At 52.7% G+C, this 20,929-nt stretch overlaps 1 protein-coding gene across 1 annotated transcript in view; it reads right to left on the bottom strand.

Moving 5' to 3' along the window:
* EPHA8 (EPH receptor A8) overlaps positions 1-20,929 on the bottom strand; it is an 89,050-nt gene that overhangs the window by 3,932 nt on the left and 64,189 nt on the right. The window contains exons 5-12 of the mRNA XM_065421258.1: positions 16,921-17,045; positions 16,582-16,744; positions 14,733-14,829; positions 8,482-8,549; positions 7,620-7,745; positions 6,422-6,607; positions 4,675-4,736; positions 3,951-4,160 (exon numbers count right to left, since the gene is read on the bottom strand). Coding sequence (XP_065277330.1) covers positions 3,951-4,160; positions 4,675-4,736; positions 6,422-6,607; positions 7,620-7,745; positions 8,482-8,549; positions 14,733-14,829; positions 16,582-16,744; positions 16,921-17,045 — 1,037 coding nt within the window. The remainder of the gene's footprint in view (positions 1-3,950; positions 4,161-4,674; positions 4,737-6,421; positions 6,608-7,619; positions 7,746-8,481; positions 8,550-14,732; positions 14,830-16,581; positions 16,745-16,920; positions 17,046-20,929) is intronic.

The raw sequence follows: 20,929 nt of genomic DNA, 5'->3' as shown, positions 1-20,929 counted from the left end.
AGGGCAGGAGCTGGGGTCAGGCATGCATGGGGGATGTCCACTTGCATCAGCCTGGAGTCTGCCATTGGCATCTCCGTGACTGCCAGCACGCCCAGTCTGTTACAGAGACCCGCCGACTCTGAATACACCATGGAGTCTCCTGGGTCTCCCAGCCAAAAGCTCCCAGGCCTGATCTTGCTTAGCCTAGTTCCCTGAGGCAGGGCTCTCCATTCTGTCGGTGCTGAGGGTCCAACCCGCAGCCACTGGGTACCACACAGCGTCAGCCCTAAGAACCAATGGACCCCGGGCGGGGCCTTTCCCAGTGTAGCGCTGCTGGTGGCGCTATACAGACTGAGCCTAGAACAGGCAGCTCCCCACCCACCCCCTAAGGACACCCCCCAGCTTTCTGGTGCGGTGACTGGCACCAGCAGCACTGCAGGGCCTGAACGGAAATGGTCTCCCTCCCTTTCGCTGGGCCGGGAGCTCATCTAACTGGGAAGGGCATGCGGTTCCTCCTCCCTCCCGTGAATTGTTAGCAGCTCCGTCCTCTCCTGGGCCTTGTCTGCACTGGCAAAGTGGGACCCATAATTCACCACTGGTAGCAACAGCAGGCGCTCTAGTGTAGCAGGGTTCAGGCATTTCCACCACCGTGTCAGCTGCCCCAGCTCAGAACAGGGTTAGACAGAAGACTCGCTGAGCCCTGGCCTGGCTACGTGGGCGCACTCCCAGGCTGAGCGACGTATCCTGGCTTTGCCAGTGCAGATGCAGCCCTGCCATCCTGTCCCTGGTAACTCTGGAGCAGTTAGTAATGGCAGCATGAGAACACGGGATTGGCTCCTAACGCCAGACTCTGGGCAGGTGCTGATGCTGAGCAAATGTGTTCATTTCAAATATGACCTGACCTCAACCTTGGTAAAGGGGCTGAATTTTAAATACCATTTCTTGCCCCTGCAGTGGGCTCGAGACCGGACGTGCACCCATCACTAGCAGCTGCTGAAGCAAAGGTGAGTGGAGTGTGTCTGCTCAGGACATCTGGAAACCCTCAGCTAGTGACTCACTCAGTGGCAAATGCCAGTGTTGGGTAAAGCTTGTCCTAGTCTACCCTAGAGTGCCCCCGATATATTCAAAGCAAGGGCACGGGGCAGGTGGGAGATCTGGAAACTGGAGCAGGATTGACAAGGGCCAATGACCAGCTCGGGGCTCGTGTCATGTGACACATCCCAGCCCTGCCAGGATAATCTTGTTGTGTCACCAAGGCCGAGTACGGAGAGTTTTGCTTGCACGCAGGACTGAACCTGAAAGCACCGAGAATTTAGCCCAGCTGGTGGAAGGCCTCCACCCGCAGGTGTCCCAGAGAGCTGGATATAAGGAAGACAATAAGGCAGAGAGTGGGCTCATGTTTAGACTCCTGAAAGCCTAGACTCTGGGCCCATTCTCCCTACACCTCACTGAGGAACGCAGCCTCTGCCCTGAAGGTATCTGGTGTGGTGCTGCAGGGTGTCCCGCATGCAAGCCCAGCAGGGAGAACAAGCCCAGAAATTATTAGACACTGGAGGATGCATGTTTATCCCGGGGGAAGGAGCAGCCAACCACAGAGATCCTTGGCTTTTCGCTCTCCCTCTTACTTCCCTGTTGGGTGGATTAAGGCAAGACATGAAAGACCAGACACGCACACATGCAATCTATGTTAATAGAACGCTGTTTAGATTGCAAAGTCGAGCACCCAAAGGTTAAGAAATGTCAGCATTACGGTTACACACGTGGCCTTAATTCTACACCTTTGTGTGTCCATCCTGTGCACCGAATGAGGCAGGGTCCCATGGAAAATATAGTATGTGACCATGTTCCTACAGACTATCAGAATGCAAACCATCACCTCGGCCAACCCTTCAGGGACTGGAGCAGGAAACCCTCCAGAGCTGAAAGCATGAGCTAGCATTTGTAAAGGAGACCTATACCCACGGGGAGCGGGCTCAGAGAGGGACTCAGAGTGGCGCTGACCAGTGGGTTACGTATGGAAACGGGGGTCAAACTGATGTGCAGGCAACTGTAAATTTGGCATTTCCTAATTTTTGCGTGCTTGACTTTGTAACCTAAATCAGTGGCTCTTAACCTTTCCAGACTACTGTACCCCTCTGATTTGTCTTGCACACCCCCAAGTTTCACCTCGCTTAAAAACAACTTGCTTACAAAATCAGACATCAAAATACCAAAGTGGCCCAGCACACTATTACGGAAAAATCGCTACTTTCTCATTTTTACCATATAATTATAAAATAAATCAAGTGGACTATAACTAGTGTACTTACATTTCAGTGTATAGCATATAGAGCAGTACAAACAAGTCGTATGAAACTTTAGTTTGTCCTGACTTTGCTAGTGCTTTTTATGGGGCCTGTTGTAAAACTAGGCAAATCTCTAGATGAGCTGACGTACCCCCTGGAAGATCTCTGCGTACGCCCAAGGGTACGTGTGCTCCTGGTTGAGAACCACTGACCTAAATTATGTCTGCAGTGTTGTTGTAGCCGTGTTGGCCCCAGGATATTAGCGAGACAAGGTAATTGACTTGTGTTGGTCCAATAAAAGATATTACCTCACCCACCTTGTCTCTCTAATCTAATGTATGTTCATTTAACATAGCTTTTGTTTGTAATTTCAAGATTTTCTTTAAAAGAAAAAACAAATTTTGTGATGTATAATTGTGTCAACTCCGCCATCACATCATGCATCACCAGCAGGATTTGAACCCTGAACTTTCATTATTGTAACACATACTTAGACCACATTACCCGCTATATGAGGAGAAGGCTGCCAGCTCAGAGGGGAATGGGATGGGCTCTCTCCCCCGTCCCATGCCAAGAAGCGATGGGCTCCTGCCCCATGTGGTGCCCCTGGAGTGGGGGATGGGCTCCTACCCCATATGCCAGGTCTGGGAAGAAGTGTGGTCAGGGTGGGAGCCTTGTCCAGCTCTCGTCCTCATTCCCAGCACTCCGGGGGTTCTGGCAGCTCCCTGGGCAGTTGCTGCTGCCGCTGCTCTGGTGGAAGCTGGGACTTGTCCTTAGAATGTTTGTGCTGAGTTACTAGTCTGGCAAGCTAAGCCATGCAGGCCGAGAACGGAAATGGTAATTTTTATGTTTCTGTCTCAGCCAAACCTCAACAGAATTTCATGGGACAAGCAAAAGGCACGTCTCTAGCTCCGGTGCTTTGCCCCGGTGGAATGTCAAAGGCCTGCAGCATATAATGGAGGGATGAGAGCTCCTCAAAAAAAGGTCACAAGAATCATCTATACCAGAAATGTTAGGTTACGTAAATCTAGGGGGTCACTGCTAGCTCTTCCTAAAATAAGAAATCCTTTGCTCCAGCCAGCAATGGGACTCCATAACTTTAAACAATTTTTAAACTACTGAACCAATCTACTTCAAACTCAGCTTGTTCTGTTGATCTCACTGAGATTAAAACATCAGGCCAAGCCTGAGACTGTATGTATGTAACAGTGTGGCAGCATTTGTGTGAAACTCCCTGAGACAGATGAGCTGTTACCTCCCCCAGTTACACGGGAGATGGGAGGAGAGAGGAGCTAGGGTATGAACTGAGCAGCCCTGAGGCTGGAACCAGATTGGGAGGAGGATTAATCTGACACCTGCCCCCCCCCAGAAGAGGGTGATTCGGGTCTCTGCACAGTGTGTGGACTGTAATTGAGAGCTGTCTGGGAAAGGTGCCAGCTCACACTGTGCTGTAACTCCCTCCATGTACGGCTGTGTAAGAAGCGAGTTTGTATTATATGAAGTGTCAGATAATATATAATGGTCTAAAGGGCTCCATATTTCATGGCATCAGCACAAGAGGGTGGAGGTAAGGCTGAGCTTCCCCGCCTTCATTCCTTGGCTGCAGCCTGTGATTTCTCTCCCTGAAGGTTGCGTGGCATGCCTGTTGTTCTTTGGGACTCAGCACCGAGAAAGCGCAGAATGTACCGTGGTGGTGTACGCAGCGTCCGGATCATCCTCGAGGATTCTCGACAGGCCGAAGTCGGACACCTTGCAGACCAAGTTGCTGTTAACAAGAACGTTACGGGCAGCCAGGTCCCGGTGCACGTAGCCCAAATCGGAGAGGTATCTCATGCCGGCACCAATGCCCCTCAGCATGCCCACCAGCTGGATGATGGTGAACTGACCGTCGTGTTTCTGGAGAGAAAACAACCCTGACGTTATTCCTGGCCTCTCGCTGGGCACCTGACAAACACTGATCCTGCATGGTGACTTGGACCTCTGTGACCTGTAGGGCCAGAACCCTGTCCTCATTCAGCTCCACTCACTCAGCTCACCTGTTGCAATCTGTAATGCCCCCACACTCGGGCTCCAAACCCAGACACCTCTCTGAGCAAGCCTAGCTGGGCCAGAGGAAATGAAGGACAGTGTGTACTCCTGTCACCTCCAACCTCCCACTCTTCCCACTCCACAGGCCTGGCAGATGCTCCTGTGCACCAGCAACAGCAGTCCTGCCTCTCACACCAGGATGCTCCGCATGAGAGCGAGTGCAGATGCCTTGGAGCTCAGGTTCCCTCAGCGCCTGCAGCTTTTACTCAGCGTTCATAGTGGTCATGAGGCTGCAGAGCGTGGATCAGCCTGTTCTTCTCCCTCATCAGCCACTCAGCCCTGAAGAATGTGCAATGAATAAAAATACAGAGGAGCTGATTACCCGGAGAAAGGAATCTAGTGAGCCGTTCTCCATGTATTCGGTTACAATCATTACCAATTTGCCTGTAGGAGACAAGAGAGGTCAAGTTAATAGAGAAGTCACCTTCCTCTGGGAGCCCCGGTACCTGCCTGGTGCAGGGAGGGAAGCAAATCCAGGGCCACAGGGACAATCAAGGTGTCCCACAGCCCTGAAAAGAGCTGGTGAGGTCCCATACTGGTGCTGCGTGTGAACCATGCCAGTGTGTGAATATAGCACTCACCCGGCCTACTCACACTCACGCATCCTACTCACGCAGCCTACTCAAACTCACGCGTCCTACTCACACTAACACAGCCTACTCACACTCACGCGTCCTACTCACGCATCCTACTCACACTAACACAGCCTACTCACCCTCATGCAGCCTACTCACCCTCACGCAGCCTACTCACACTAACACAGCCTACTCACACTCATGCATCCACCTTGCACTCACGCATCCTACTCACACTCACGGATCCACCTCGCACTCACACATCAAACTCAGAGTCTCTCTGCAGGCGCCATTGTTGTTGCTAAGTCAGTTTCATTGTCTAAATGAAATTTGCATCCCATTACCATAATGCTTTGCATTTCAATGTGCCTTTTAAAACTATGACTTCACATTACAATTCAATACGATATGGCCTTTAAAATGAACGCTAATGGGTAGTGCTTCTCCGAATCCAATAACCCCGATCTCTGGCATTGGGGTGCAGAGCGGAGTGGGGTGAGGGGAGCCACCACATGTGATGTTACAAAGGACCTGTCAGGCGTCCCATTTCACCTCCCTCCAATGAATGTTGGAAAAGCCCCAAGTAGCAGCATTCTCCTTTGAGCTGCAGCCAGGGATAAAACCTTCATTGCTCTAATGACACTAGAAGGGAAAGGTGAAAAGCAGCAGTCCTGCGAGTGACAAGCTGTCTCCCTCTCAAGATGCTAATCAGGAATGTCGAAAGGAGAGAACACTGCTGGGCTGAGGAGCTGGCCCCTAGACTCTAGAGCCTGAAGCTAGCAGCAGAGACCCCGGCTCATGGTAGGACGTCATTCTGAGCCTCCTGGCCAGTAGCAAGCCAAAGGCACTTTATTACCAGCGCCCAGGAATGCGGGGCTGTATGCGCAGCCCCGAAAATGAAGCCCTCAGAGCAGGTAGAGTGAGGGCAGTGTCAGGGCAAGCTTCGCCCATGCACTGCCACTTGCCAGTGCACACCCAGCCCTTCAGCAGGGGGCCTCTAGGAACGTCCCTCAGGTAGACCTGCCTAGCAGCTGTCTCTCTGACGTTCCTGTTGGGAGCTCCCACCCAGGAGATGTTTACCCCCATGTTCTGGACACATTTCCTAGTGACCATCTGTGCCCCATCTCCCTAAATTCCCTCTGTAGTTCCCACTGGATACAGAAGCCTCCATTATTGTCCGACACTCTTCGGTGGCATTGCAATAGTCAGTGACACAGCTGCCACATTCCACCCCAAAGGCGGCTGCATTTGGGTTTGTTATATTGGGGATCCCTGGGGATGAAAGGGGCTAGCAAAGTGAAAGGCCCCCATTCGTGAGATATACGTTGTGCAGCAGCTGGCTGGCCTCTCGGTTGTAGGGGGGTCTCTGCCAGGCTGGGGAGAGGAAAGCACTTCCTGAGGGCTCTGGCTGTGAGATCAGCTTCCCCTTTGTCCCCGTGGTCCTGCGCTGACTATGTGACTGCCCTCTCTAAGCTGTTGCACACAGCCACGTACTCCTGGTGACCACACCCTCCAGGTGGATAACGTTGGGGTGGTCGAACTGCGCCATGATGCTGGCCTCGCTCAGGAAGTCCCGTCTCTGCTTCTCCGTGTAACCTGCTTTCAAAGCCTTGATGGCCACGGGAAGCTCCCTCTTCCCTGGCACTTTCAGGTGGCCATAACACACCTCCCCAGATTCTCCTGCAAAGCAAGAAAAGACAAGGGAAAGGGCTTAGCTTCTCAATTCACTGCAGCCTCCTGGCACCCCACCAAATCCACACTCCTTCTGCCACTAGGCTAAACACATGTCCAGAGCCAACAGCTAGGGGCCTGTTTTCTAGAGCCAATAAGGCGGCTGCAGCATGGTCCAGTGCTTAGGGAGTCAGGCCTCCTGGGTTCTATTTCCTACCACTGACTCAGCGTAAGGAATCACTGCCTGGCTCTGTGCCTCAGCGGCAGAAAGACTCTCACATAGCAATGATGAGGTGTGCTAAGCACGTCCTATTATGGGATTCCCAACTTCCCGCCCAACAATGTGGGTACAAAGCCAGGTGAAAAGCAAGAGCAGGGCTGGTTTAGTGAGAATTCCCAGCACCTCCCAGGCAGCTCTGAGCCCTCGCATCCTGGCTGGTTCTGTGCAATTGCCAAGCAGAAAGGTACTCAGACTTTGTGCACCATTGGATACCATGGGCGTCACCAGCAGCTGACGGCTCACTCGCTCGCCCTCTCTCTTGTGCGCTTGCCTTCCAAGCCCCTATTCTCAGCTGATATCACGTTTCAGAAAAAAAATCAACATTTTTGCTGAAATGGCTCAAGTGTCTTCTCAGCCCAGACATGAACTTTGGGGGTGAAATTCAAGGTAGCCGCGGAGGAGACACCCGTGCATGGACAGCCAGACCTTCGGCTGGCGCAAGTCAGTGTCGTTCCATTGGCTGCAGCTGAGCTACACGGATTAACCCCAGCTGAGCATCTGGCTCCGGACAGTTCACTTCATGCATTAAAGAATTCTGCACATGCTTTTTGGGCTCAGAAAGCTACGGAAGGGCTCAAACCCGCACTGAGGATCATCACAACACTCAGCACGACCTGTATTTATTTAGCCCGTCGCGTCTCCAGAGTACTGCACAAACATTGGCACCAGAGCCCCGGGGGAAGAAATGGGTTTCCGAAGGAAGTTCGAAGGGTGTGAAATGCACAGAGCCAGGGCACTCACCGGACCCAATGACTTTCTCAATTTTAATCCTGGAGGCCTCGATCTCTCGTGTGAACTCGTGCACGGCTTGGCAGGGGTCCTCGTACGTGTGAGGGTCCACGTAGAACTTTGACGCGGGGAACTTCACTGTTCAAGTTCAGTGGGGAAAGAAAAAGCGAGATCATTCCAACAGCAAACAGCAATGCCGTCTGGGAGCCAGAGAGGTGGCAGGAATCCAAGCCCCAAAAGCAGTGTTGCAGACTCCTTAGGGCCACATACAGAGGAGAGATGCCCCAGTGGGGGCCTGCTCTCTGGCACCCAACTCCAGGAAAGCTAAATTCCCCCTTCAGAACACAGACCTCTCCAGCCCAGCCCAAGGGCCCAGACACCCAGAGGGACAAGGAAAATCACCTGATACCAGGAGTAGCTGGCCCAGAACTCAGCCCCTGTGGGGAGGCAGAGAACAGCTCACCCCAGACACATCTCCATGGGGACTTGGATTTTCCGCCTTGTGTAGGCCCCTGTTAGTTGCATTTCCCATTGCCCCTCTCTCCCAGCCTGTGAGTATGTGAGTTACACCCGCTCGGCCCCCGTGTGCCATGAACCGATGAGTCACTGACACACTACACCCCTCCCCTTGAAACTCAGACCCTTGTCTCTACACCCAGCGCTGTCAGCCCCACTAGCGGCAGCCTGGCCCCAACACAGCTGGCTTCTCTACATTCACAACAGCAAGGGGTTGCTGGATGCCTGCTCCCAGGAACCCGCTCTTCTGGCACCCAGCACCGCCGCAGCTGCCAGCCCCATGACTTTCGCTGAAGCCTGAGGAGGCTCCACATGCTCGGTGCACTGAAGACAAGAGTAGAGCCAGCCATGCACCTACCCTGGCCATTCTGATAGTGCATCTTCTCCTCATCTGAGTCCTGGAAAGCCTTGCTGTAACCACAGTGCCTGCCAGGGAGACACAAGAGGCAGAGGGAAGACTTCTGATACCGCAGCTCTGCCTCCCATCTCACATACACCCGGCCGCGGGTTACCGGGAAGGGCTGCAAGTGAGCAAGGCGCAGTACCACAGATTCACCCCGAAGCTGAGCTGGAGCTGACAGCGACTGCTGCACCCCGTCCGTCGCTGACAGCAGAGCACACAACAGCTGCACTGTGGATGTTCACCCCCACCTCCAGCTTTCCATCTGCCCAGAGCAGGATATCCTGTGTACCAGGTCCACGGTTCAACAGCAACCAGCTCAGAGAACACCAGCTCATTGTAGCGGGGTGGCTACCCGCTCCAGCCCCGACAGGGTTAAAACCAGCCCGGGGAGAGGGCTGGAGGGCTGGGAGAACAGCCCAGGCTGAGTGGGAAGCAGGCTCAGCTGGGGCCACGCCCAATCAGGGCCCAGCTGGTCCTATAAAGGCTGGGAGCCAGGAGCTCAGACAGTCTCTCTCTGTTTGTAGAGGGAGACGGGCCTGTTTGCAGGGAGCTAGAGACAGGGTACCTGAGTAGAGCAGGGCTGGGGAAAGGCAGAGGAGCCGGGGAGCTCCAGCCTGGAAAGCCCCAGGCTGCGGCCTAGCATAAGGCCAACAGGTACTGGGGGTTGCAGAGGGCAGCCCAGGGCTAGGCCAAGGCAGCAGGTCCAAACCCAACCTTGCCAGTGATGAGTAGGCTGATACTGCAGTCTGCCCCAGGACGCGGGGGCTAGTTGGTGACTGGCAGTGGCCTTATACTGAGGAGAGGTGGGGATAGTGGGTGGGGGTTTCCCGGGGAGGGGAGACCCTGAGAGAAAGGGGTTACTGCCAGGGGGCAGCACCCCAGCTAACAGGGCACCAGAGTGCAGGGAGGGACACAGGGACTAAGTGGCAGTGGGACACCGACCTGCAGAGGGCGCTCCAGAGCTGGGATGAGCTAATTCCCGAGGACAACCAGCAGGAGGCGCCGCAGGAGTGAGTCTGCACCCTTACACCATCCATCCCCACGTCTCACAATGATAATCTGCTCTTCCCTGCTCTGGGTTTGTCCGCTGCAGGTGACCTGTAGCACCATCGCAGTCTGGCAGCCCCTCTGGTCAACCTCGCTTTAGGGTCCAGACAAGGTGTTTTTGTGGCTTCTGTACCTCTAGACCACACATTACACGAACCTGCCTAATGACACTGTCACTGTAGAGCATTTTGAAATATCGACATTTCATCCCAGCCTCACCAGCCCCCCATAATCAGCAGGAGTTCACATGATCTGGAGCAGACAAAATCAAAGCAAAAGAGTCCTAATATATGAAATCCATGTATTTAACATTTGCAATCTCAATCAATAACAACACATATTTGAATAATAGGGGCACATGGGGCAGAGGGTTGGGGGTATAGCATAGCCCTTAATTGTCATTTGAGACAGTGACCATTTTTTAGTATGTGAAAAATATTCAACAAATCATAAATGTATCTATTCAGCAAAATGACAAATATAATAATAATTGTAACCAAATACTTCATTTTGGAGTCATTATAAACAATTACTGGTGTTTTGCCTCATTCCAGCAACAATTGAGTGTCCCGACGTGAGTAATACAGGTCACTACTTGCCATCCCTGTTTTCATCTGCAAATGCTAAAGCTGATTTTGTCAGGTCACTATGACACTCCACACCTCCAGGGCATGCCCAGAATACGGTTCCTGGCAATCTGGCTCATAGATTTACAAGGTCCATTACCCTTGATTAACTTCAAAATATCTGTGCGCCATTGTCTGGTGCAGTTTTTGGAAATGGAGACTTGGAACTGTCATTGCGTATCCATCCACACTGCAGTGCACCTGAATATGTGCTTGTTTGACATTTCCTGTAAGTGCTTCCCTTGGTGGTGGTAAAGAGCTGAGCTTTGGTTTTGATATGGTACCTTTGCCAGTTTTCCCTGCCCATGATTTCTGCCATGCTTCTAACATGGAGGCACAGTTTGATTGTCTGTAGCATGCAGCCAGGAATTTGGGTGCCTGTTCAGTGTCATCGATGTCACCCAGGAGAGAGAGGGAGTACCCAGCTTGCAGAATTTTCAACAGAGTAATTCTGATGAGGCCAAAATAGGAAGCTACTGTATCACCGCCTGAGAGCGCACGGACAGCTAACAGCCCTGGTACCATGTTCCGGTGTTGCTCTGCAGAGCACGGATGTCTATTACAGCTCTCTCTTGGACTCGGGGTTCCATAATCACTAAATATGTTAGGCTCTGTTCAAGGTAATGATGCAAGAGTAAGAGAAATACATCAATGTCATCTGATAATACCGACTTTTCCACCACTTTCTCTTTTGCTATCATCACTGTTTGGTGTCTGAGGATGTTCTTTGCTGCCTCATGTGAGGTGGCCATATCTCCTCTGTTGACCACCACACCCCCCTGGTTTATTTCAGCTCAGGTATTGTCTCTGTCTTTAATAATTCTGCACAAATGATGCCAATCAAACTCTTTCTTATTTTCATTAACTGTCGAGACAACTTTCTGTGGAGGTATCGATGCATTTGTCCTTAAATGATGCACTCTGCTTGCTCCGGTAGTTCTGCTCCATTTTGTGACACTCATTGTGCTGAAGGATTTGCACCTGTCCGAGACAAGGTATACATCACCTGCTGCTAGCTCGTGTTCAGTGTAGATTCTGAAATTTGTCACAAAGCCCTTGATGATACCACGTGCTGGCAAGTGTACAGCAGAATCATCAGTGACTGTGCAGGGGACTTCTTAGGAAGGATGTCTAGCTGACACCTCTGTCTGCAGCTGCTTCTTTAGCTTAGATTTAGCCTTGGCAATCCTGTCACCAGAGGCAGTGAACGTTGATGTCGGTGCAGGAACCAATCACCTGTCAAAATATTCTTGATCTCAACCTCTCATGAACTTGCTTGTAAGCCTTCAATAGATAAGCTCAGCATCAAATATCTTTGTTGGACCAACCCGTGCATTTTGCACTGCCAGTGTCTCTGCTCTCCTCGGTATTGTGTCACAGAACCCTGGGGGAGGGCCAGCAATGTTCTGATTCATGCATTTGGAAAATTCCAGCTGTAAGTGAGTTGTCTACACTGATGGTTGTGCCACTCTACCCTGCCAATATTTACTATTGCCTGTGAGTGCCTGTGACGTTATTGATATAATCTGGGACCATATGGAACATGGTTGCAACCAAAGTCCTGTAGTGGCACCAAATCTTGTATAAAGGGGGTCAAATGAGGTGTCTAAGATGAGGTTATGGTTGGCTGGTTATGATTATGCTGTCTATATGTGTGTATCAATTTTGTAGTTGAAGTTATAAATATTGGCTGTAAACTGTCTGTATTTCAAACTTATGCTATGCTTCTGGGAAACATCCCAGACAAGTTGGTGTTAGCTCTGCCTAGCCTGCTTGATGGCCCATTAAGGACCATCAGCTATACAACTGACCCATGGAGAGAAGGCAGATACGCCTTGTAACTCAGCAAAGTCTGCAGGAACTTGCCCATGTGACTCCAGACTCCATTTTGCTGTAATTTTCCACAGTAAGAACAAAGAGGTGTTCTTACACCTGGAAAAGACTATAAAAGGCTGATGCTTGTCTTCAATCCTGCTTCTTACCTCTGGAGGGACTTTGCTACAAACTGAAGTTCTACACAAAGGACTGATGACTCATTCCAGCTGGGGATGTATTCCAGAGACTTGATTTTGAACCTGCAGTTTATTTCATCACTGCTACAAGCCTGAACCATGAACTTTGCCATTACTGTATGTAATTGATTCCATTTAACCAATTCTAACTCTCATCTCTATCTTTTTCCTTTTATGAATAAACCTTTAGATTTTAGGTTCTAAAGGATTGGCAACAGCGTGATTTGTGGGTAAGATCTGATTTGTATATTGACCTGGGGCTGGGGCTTGATCCTTTGGGATCAGGAGAACCTTTTTTCTTTTAATGGGATATTGGTTTTCATAACCATTCGTCCCCATAACGAGTGGCACTGGTGGGGATACTGGGAAACTGGAGTGTCTAAGGGAATTGCTTGTGTAACTTGTGGTTAGCCAGTGGGGTGAGACCAAAGTTTTCTTTGTCTGGCTGGTTTGGTTTGCCTTAGAGGTGAAAAAAACCCAGCCTAGGGCTGTAACTGCCCTGTTTTAAGCGATTTGTCCTGAATTGGCACTTTCCGTTGGGTCCTGCCAGAACCGCCTCGTTACAGTGCCGAGTGGCATTTAAGGGATCAATGCACAGGTCTAGTTTCTTACTTATGGCTTCTCTGTATATTGCATCTGCAGCAATCCTCGACTTCATTTTGTCTATGTGGATCTCCTGTATTGTGTTTGGTGTGTGGTGAGTGTTTGATTTATAATTTATTGATGTCTATAATTGTCCAGTAGTTGAAAATTAACTCGCATGAGTGAAGATGTAAGAACTTGTTGTGAGCATGCTCAGAGAGTTCAGGAAGAATATGCCTTCTGTCTCAGTTTGGGGGAGCAGGGCGTGTACTAGAAAGGTATACAGCTAATACCAACTGTAATACAGACAGCACCTATGTACCTCCTAGCTCCAGCACAAAACATTAGTGTGCAGTTTTCATTAAAAATATTTGAACTTCAATGAAAATGCTTTCACTGCCACCTGGCTTGTGATAAGTGCTCGTATTTCAAAATGCTCAACAGTGACAAGGTATCATCTGGCAGTTTCTTCCAACTTAGGGTCTTGAGATTCAGAAGCCACAAAAAAAAAACCTTACCCCAGCAGTAGTTGATTATTTTTTGTCAAAGTCCAAATGTCCTGGCCAAGGTACAGTCACAGTCCAGATTCCAGAGAAAATAATAAACAAACCAATAATGATAATAAATAAATGAAAAGATGTCAGGGTATGTTCAAAAGTGCCTGGCAGTCCAGATTTGGCCCATGGTCTGCCTGTTGACTGACTACCCCTGCCTTATACTGACACTAAAACACGGTACTAGCAAGGTGCTACCAGACTATTGCTTTCCCAACAGGCCTACTGCAGATCAGCTCCAGGTCCCCCTTCTCCTGAGGTGACCGGGAGCCCTGCTCTTGTCTATCTGAGCTAACTCTCCCCAGGACCACTCTGGTCTCTTAGCACAGGGGTTCTCCCAAGACATTTTTTGGTGGCCTTAGACTCCGGCCACCAACTCTTGCTGGTGGCTGCTCTGACAATTTTTCCTAAAATACTTAATTAACTTGAGGAAAAACAAATAAATATACACATATCCATGTCCAAATCATTGTAATTTATCTATGCAGGGTTTTTTTCAGACTCAATAATAAAAATAATGTACAGTTGTCTCTATTCTTTACTGGACCTAAACAGAATAGAAACAAAATAAGGTGCTTTGTACATTCTTCTCTTTTTTGTTGTTGTTTCTTTTGGGGTTTTGGTTGCTGTTTTTTTTTTTTTTTTTTTTTTAAGACTTGCTAGCTAAGTAAGTCTGCTCCTGTGAAAACTGATATTTGTAGGTTTGTTAATATCGCTTTTCACAGCAGACTTACTCAGCCCTGGCAAGCCAGGGGACAAATTAAGCTCTGAATGGACAGGTGGGTAGGCAGGCAGCGGGGTCCAGGGGCAATGGAGGGCTGGGGAAGGCAGCGGGGGCCATGGTTGATGGGGAGGGGGGTGAGCCTGGGGCCAGAGCCCAAAGCCCTGCGTCTGGAACCCGAAACCCCACGGCCGGAGCCTGCCACCCAATGTCCTAGGGCAGAAGCCAGAAGCCCAAGCCCCACTACCCCTGGGAAAGGGGGGCACTCACCCTGGCTGCCTGCTCCTCTGCTGTTTGTGGCTCCAGAGGGGGGCAGGGCCCAACCCCTACTGGTGGCACTGGGGAAGGGGTGAATGCTTTGCCACTCCCCCCTCCAATCACTGCCCAGGAGGCTGTGGCCACAAGAAAAACCCCTGGTGGTCACATGCGGCCACGGTGGCCGCATTTGAGAAATGCTGTCTTAGAACATTTCCTTGGTTTGCTTCCTGCTGCCTGCCATTCTGTCTCCACCACCCCTGCTCTCAGCGATGCTCCACTCCCTGCCAGGCAGACGGAACAGAATCCCCAGGTGTGGCGCGAACGCAGCCTCTTGCCCCAGCTCTAGGGGGAGCCAACAGGACGTGTCTTTGAGTTGAGCATGCAGTGACCGCCGCGGGTCTCCTACCTCTTCTTGCAGATCAGAACCACCAGCAGGATTACAAGGCCAGTTATCAGGGTCAGGCAGATCCAGATGATTGTCATGGTGTCGTACCTGAGAGCTACTGGAAGAGAAACATCACAGAAGGGGAACTCAAGGCACATGTGCTTGGTGTGAGGCACCCACTAACCCACCCTCTGTAAACCTACATTCCATAATATATAACACTCTGCCCCATCGCCAGACCTTCCACTGAGGATCTTGATGGGAAAGGAATTAATCTTCCTGTCCCCCAATGCAGGGACCTCCTTACAGATGGGGAAACCGAGGCATGGAGCTGGACCGGCCAGTGTGGCACAACCAGGGGTGGCTCTATGTTTTTTGCCGCCCCAAGCACGGCAGTCAGGCAGCCTTCAGCGGCATGCCTGCGGGCGGTCCGCGGTCCCGCGGCATTTCTGCGGGTGATCTGCTGGTCCCGCGGCTTCGGCGTACCCGCCGCCGAATTGCCGTCGAAACCGCGGGACTGGCGGACCTCCCGCAGGCATGCCGCCGAAGGCCGCCTGACTGCCGCCCTCACAGAGACCAGCAGGCCCCCCCCCCCCCCCCGCGGCTTGCCGCCCTAGGCACGCGCTTGCTGCGCTGGTGCCTGGAGCCGCCCCTGGGCACAGCAAGCCCATGGCAGAGGTGAGTGCAGAACCCGGGAATGCTGGCTGCCACTTCCTTGCGCTAATCATTGCAATGGCGCTTCTCAAGGCGCGAGGAGCCCTGGGAGAATCGGTCCCTCTGTCTGACGGTCGCAGTGTCACTCCTCCCCCCACAGCGACTCGGCAATTCCTGCAGGGAGCAGCGAGCACGGCAAAACCCTGCCTGGGTTCCCATGTCCTCACTGGGTCGCTAGGATTTCTGCGGGCCTGTCCGTGGTTCTTTGCTGCAGTCAGTTGGGATGCTCTGCGAGTCTTTCCCAGTGCATTGTGGGAGAACCTGTCTGTCCTTCTGGGCACACGGCAGGATTGTGGGAATGCCCTGGAGGACTGTCACGCCGCAGTGATTTCACCTGCATCCTCACTGCAAAGAGCAATCCCACTTCGGGAGGCCACTCGTCCGGTTTGAACCCAGACAGTCCTCGTTTTGTGGAGCAGTGGCCCTGTCCGGGAGGGACGCAGCACCACACATGCCTTTGTCCAGGGACAACGAGAGGAGAGAGGAGGAAACTGGATGCAGGAGGACACTGGTGGGAACAGGGGTGGAGGCGGCATCTCCGTGCAGAGGGATGCAGCCAGGGGTGGGCCCACACAGAAGGGCAGGGGGATGCAGGCGGTGGATGGGGGGGGGAAAGTCCTGTATTCTGGGGACGTGTCAGTGGCCACCTGAAGGTCAGAGGGGTTTGTGTGCAGATGGTGGGCTAGCTCTGCAGGGAAGGCAGACCCAATGAGGTCTCTTCTGCCCTTCTCCTCGTCTGCAGTGTAGTGTCCCAGGCCCAAGATTTCAAACTGCCCCCCCCCCCAGCTTTCCCTCCCCATCTCACACCCGCTTACACTATCATGTGCCAGTATCCATTTCCAGCTGCTCATAATCCCTCAAGCAAACCCCTCCACCCAGATGCCAGCTGCTGCACCAACATCAGTGCCTGGCACTCCCAGCCTGGATTCCAGGACAGCAGAACCACCGCTGCCTTCTGACTCTGCCCTCACCTCCCCGTTCGCTTACTCCTCTCCCTTCAGCCTCCCACTGACTGTGCGGCGGATCCCGCTCCGGCTGAAGTCCAAGACAAACAGCCCACTGACCAAGTGCTGTGCGTCTGGGTGCTGCACTTTAACCCTCGTGCCCATGCACACACGTCCGCTCTCTCCCCATCCTCATCCTCTCGTGCACTCACTTGCTTTCCCGGTCTCCACCTCCACCATCTGGCTGAACCTCCCACAGCCAGCAGAGGTCCGGGCCCGAACCTGGAAGATGTAGCGGGTTGCAGGCTTGAGCCCAGAGACAGTCGCACTTGTGCCTTTGGATTTTAGCGTGGAGTAACTCTGCATTTCCTTGTCCTGTTGGAGAGCAAGGCAAAGATCTCACCGAGACAGCGCAGGGACTGGGGAGAGCCTGGCAGTAACCCTCTCGATGTGTCTGGTTGGTAACAGTAATTACATCATGCCTAAGCTATAACCCTGGCTTAATGCACCCTGGCCAGGCTGCGGGGGCTGGGCCAGCAAATCGCTGTTACCTTCTCGTAGTACTTGACCTCGTACTCCAGGATGATGCCGTTGGGTTGGTCCGGCTCATGCCACAGCAGCGTGACGCTGTTCTGACCCGTGCTCTCCTGGCGAAGCACCACCACCTGGGATGGGGCTGAGAATGCAGATGACAGAACATCAGAAACGGGACTTGTCTCCAGTGATAGAGCGAGCCATGCTGCAGACTGGGAATCCCTGGATCTCGGGCACTTCCGGAGCCTGTTCAGAGGCCAGCCATTGCTCCAAGCTTGGGGTCCCTAGGCAAACGCTCAGAGGGCAGCCCAGCTGTCTAGCACCTTCCCCGAGAGCAGGGCCTTGCTGTCCAGTTGCCCGGGGCCCCGGCACAGCACTGACTCGTCAGACTCCCCCACATTAAAGCACAATCTGTCCCAGAACTCCATTCTGCTCCCTAGCGAGGAGGGGCAGCAAGGAGGGGCAGCAACCTCTTGCTGTCCCAGGCCGTGGGCACTGCTCTCTCTGTTTTGGGTTCACAAAGGTAGAGCAGATTCACAAACCTTTCTGGTCAATGGGGCCCCAGTTACACCCTTGCCAGCCCAGGCCACGGCACCAGAGCGCAGAAGAGCCCAGCTGGGCTCAGAGTGATTGATTTCCTTTTCAAGTCTGTCTAGCTAATCATCGGCCAGGCCAGGCTATGTGCCAGTGGCAGGAAGAGCCCACCACCGGCACAGCTGGCATCCTCGGGCCCCGGGCACACTCACTGCTGCTGCCAATCTTTTCACTCCATCGTTGTGGATGGATGCCGGGAGGCACAATGGAACATGCCACTGTCACAGAGGGAGAGCGCACCAATGAAAGACTCCACTGTCATTGTGGGTGGATGGACCATTCTGATCATCCAGTCTGACCTGCATAGCCCAGGCCAGAGACCCCCACCTAGGGCTCCTGCATCCAGCCCAGAGCACTGAGATAAGAGATGTCCACTCTCGATTTAAAGACCCCAAATGACAGAGAATCCACCACATCCCTAGGCAAGCTGTTCCAGGGCTTAATTAACCCATTTCCACGTTGAATGTATCTAGCTTCAGCTTCCAGACACCGGACCTTGCTGTGCCTTTGCCGGCTAGATTACAGGGCCCCCTGCTCGCAGAAATCCTCTCCCCGAGGAGGGGCTCGCACGCGGTGATCCAGAGACGATGTGTTATGGTGGGTGCATGGGGACAATGATAATGTATTACCCTTGTTTTGCTGGGTGGGTGGAAGAGCGAGAATGGGATATTCCATTTTTTCAGTTGGTGGGGGGGCAACAATAATGGACCACCCCATTGTTTTGTTGGGTGGATAGCATTCGGGGCAGCAATAATGGAATGCCCTATTGGTGTGCCAGGTGGGAGGATCGGTAGTCATAATGGAATATTCCAGTTTTACGGGTGGTGGGGGGTGAGCAGTAACATTACACACACACACACACACACACACACACACACACACACACACACACACACACACACACACACACACACACACACACACCCCTCAGTGCAGCTGCATTAGTGGTTTAGCTATGGACCAGGATGCATCATAACACTGGTTACCCAAGAGGCCTGGCCGCCTTATGGCCTGTGCCCCCGGGAAGCACTGTCCCATGGCATCACTGCAAAGGCTGGCGAACTGAGATCAAACAAAGGGAAACCTCCTCACCCCGCCTGGATCTGCCGGTGGGATTCCCGGCCCCAGGCTTTCAGCAGACAGATAAAAGGCCAGAGAACTGCATGACGATCAGCATTAACATTATAACTATGCAGGCTCCGAGCGGAGGCCAGGAAGGGATAGTTCACCCACCTGTAGCATTGCCCAATTGGCTGGTTCATTACAGGGAAAGGGTCTTGCCATTTTCTAAAGCCTCAACTTGCAGCCCCTGCTGGAGGCAGAATACAGGCGTGGATGGGGCCTGTGGTGTTTGGGCACTGAAATGGGAACTCCAGGTAGCACCGGCTGCGCTATTCCCGTGGAGACAAGGCGCTGTCGTTTTTACCGCACTGTAGCTCATGGAGGTCAATCCCAGGTGGGGCCTCAACTAGCCACAGTCTGCTGTGCTGCAGTAAAGCGCATGTTTCGACTGGGCTGCTTGGTGCCTCTTGCTCTAATGCACACACAAAGAACAAGTCTGTGCAGCTAATGCCTTTGTCAAAGCTCCTGGGGACACTCCCCACATGTTTCTTCCTGGCCATAAGGTTGACCCCAGGGATCAGCCTATGAGCTGCCCAACTCCCAGCTTTTGAACCGCTACCACTGGATTGGGTTAGATCACAGTATAGTTAAAGCAGCACGGAAACTATGTGTAGACAGGCCTTGGGGAACATTCAGGGAGCGTCCAGACTGGCCCGTGTGACCATATTAACTAACTGGAAGCGATGCAAGGTCAGAATCCCTAGTGAAGACAGAGGCCGTGGGGAAGGTGGCCCAGCCCCAGGAAGCCCTGCTGGGCACAACAGAAGGGAATAGTCGTCAAGGAAATCCCCACGGGCAGAGCACTGAGGCTCCGCACTCCACAGCAATCCCTGGCACTCCTGAACTCCCGGGATTGGTGAGATTCCCCAGAGAGCTCAGTAAAGATTGATTGACTGGTCCTAGTCAGTCCAGAGAGTATGGTCTATCCGGCAGTCCCCATCTGGCCCCTCTCCGGAGTGGTGCTCTGAGTGGTGGAGCTGTCGGGATGACTGAGAACGACCATTGACTATCGCACTGACCACGTCTCTCCGCTTTGCAGGTTGGTGCCTCTTTTACATTGCAGCATCCCTTTAAACACCTCCAGCCACACGGCTAAACCTCTGTTCTTTCCAACCGGCCTGCTTCTGCTGCTCCCAGCTGCACCTGTCCTACGAGAAAAGCTAACTAGGGAGCATTCAATATCTGTCTATGCAGCCAGCCATTGCAGGCATTCAGTGCCCGTCCCCTTAGCATCAGTGTGATAACGCTGGGGCGGGGCCGGCAGGAGGGGGAGGGGAAGGGGGGAATGTCCTCCGGCGGGTCAGTTGGGAGCCTGGGCAGCTGCAGGAGACAGTTTGCAATAAAAAGCCTTGTTCCTCTCTTCCTTATTATGAGCTGACCCAGGCAACTCCCTTGACTTCTCTGGAGTTATTCCCGATTGACACTTGTACACGAGAGCAGAATGAGCCCTGGTTTATCCTACCGACTTACATCAGTATAACTACGTCGGTCGGGGGTGTGGATCTCTGAACGACGTAGTTGTACTGATCTAGCCCCGGGGCTGTGTAGATGGGAGGGCTTCTCTGGGGGAGGTGGAGTACCTGTGCTGATGGGAGCTCTCTGTCGGCATAGGGAGCGTCTCCACCAAGCACTTCAGCAGTGCTATAAGCGTAGGCAAGCCCTGAGGCGCCTCATCATGTAACGCTCCAAGAGCCGGTCCCTGCACTGGAGAGGGACCCCAAGGTCCTGCTCTGGGCCGAAGTGGGGAACTGCTTCCTGGGGAAAGAGGCTGTTTCTCAGCAAGGGATTGGAAAAGACAAGATATGCCTGAGAGAGACTTTCCCAAGCAAACAACACAGGCACCTGCCAGGTGCTGGCCCTTGTGTGAGATGGGAAAGGAGCACTAGACGGAGCATGAACTTTTGCGTGGCCCTTTGGGAAGGGAGGCGAGGAGCAGACCTAGGAGTTCATGCTCCACTTAGTGTTCCTTGTCAATAAACAAATGTCCGGTGCGCCCCGGCCTCCCGTAGAACTGGAGCAGCCCAGCGTGAGGCCACAGCTGAACGGCCAGGGTGTTGGGGAGATGGTGACGAAGCAGAATGTGACGGGCTGAAAGCGAACCGAAGAAGATTAATTCCTCGCTCGCTCGAAGCGTGCGTCTGCAGACGGCGGCTCAGCGGTGAGCCCCAGACAGCCCCGTCTCCCCAGCGCCGCTGCCACGCCGGCTGAGGAGACAAGGGCCATTTCTCACAGATGCCTATCTGGGAGCTACCATGGTCACCATGGCAAGCCAGCATTTGTCACAGGCCCCACACACAGTGACCATGGCTA

The sequence above is a fragment of the Emys orbicularis genome, chromosome 22 (assembly GCF_028017835.1).
Source record: "Emys orbicularis isolate rEmyOrb1 chromosome 22, rEmyOrb1.hap1, whole genome shotgun sequence".
In the NCBI taxonomy this organism is placed as follows: Eukaryota; Metazoa; Chordata; order Testudines; family Emydidae; genus Emys; species Emys orbicularis.
The sequence above is the reverse complement of the archived record's forward strand: the minus strand, read 5'-3'. Positions and strand labels throughout refer to the sequence as shown.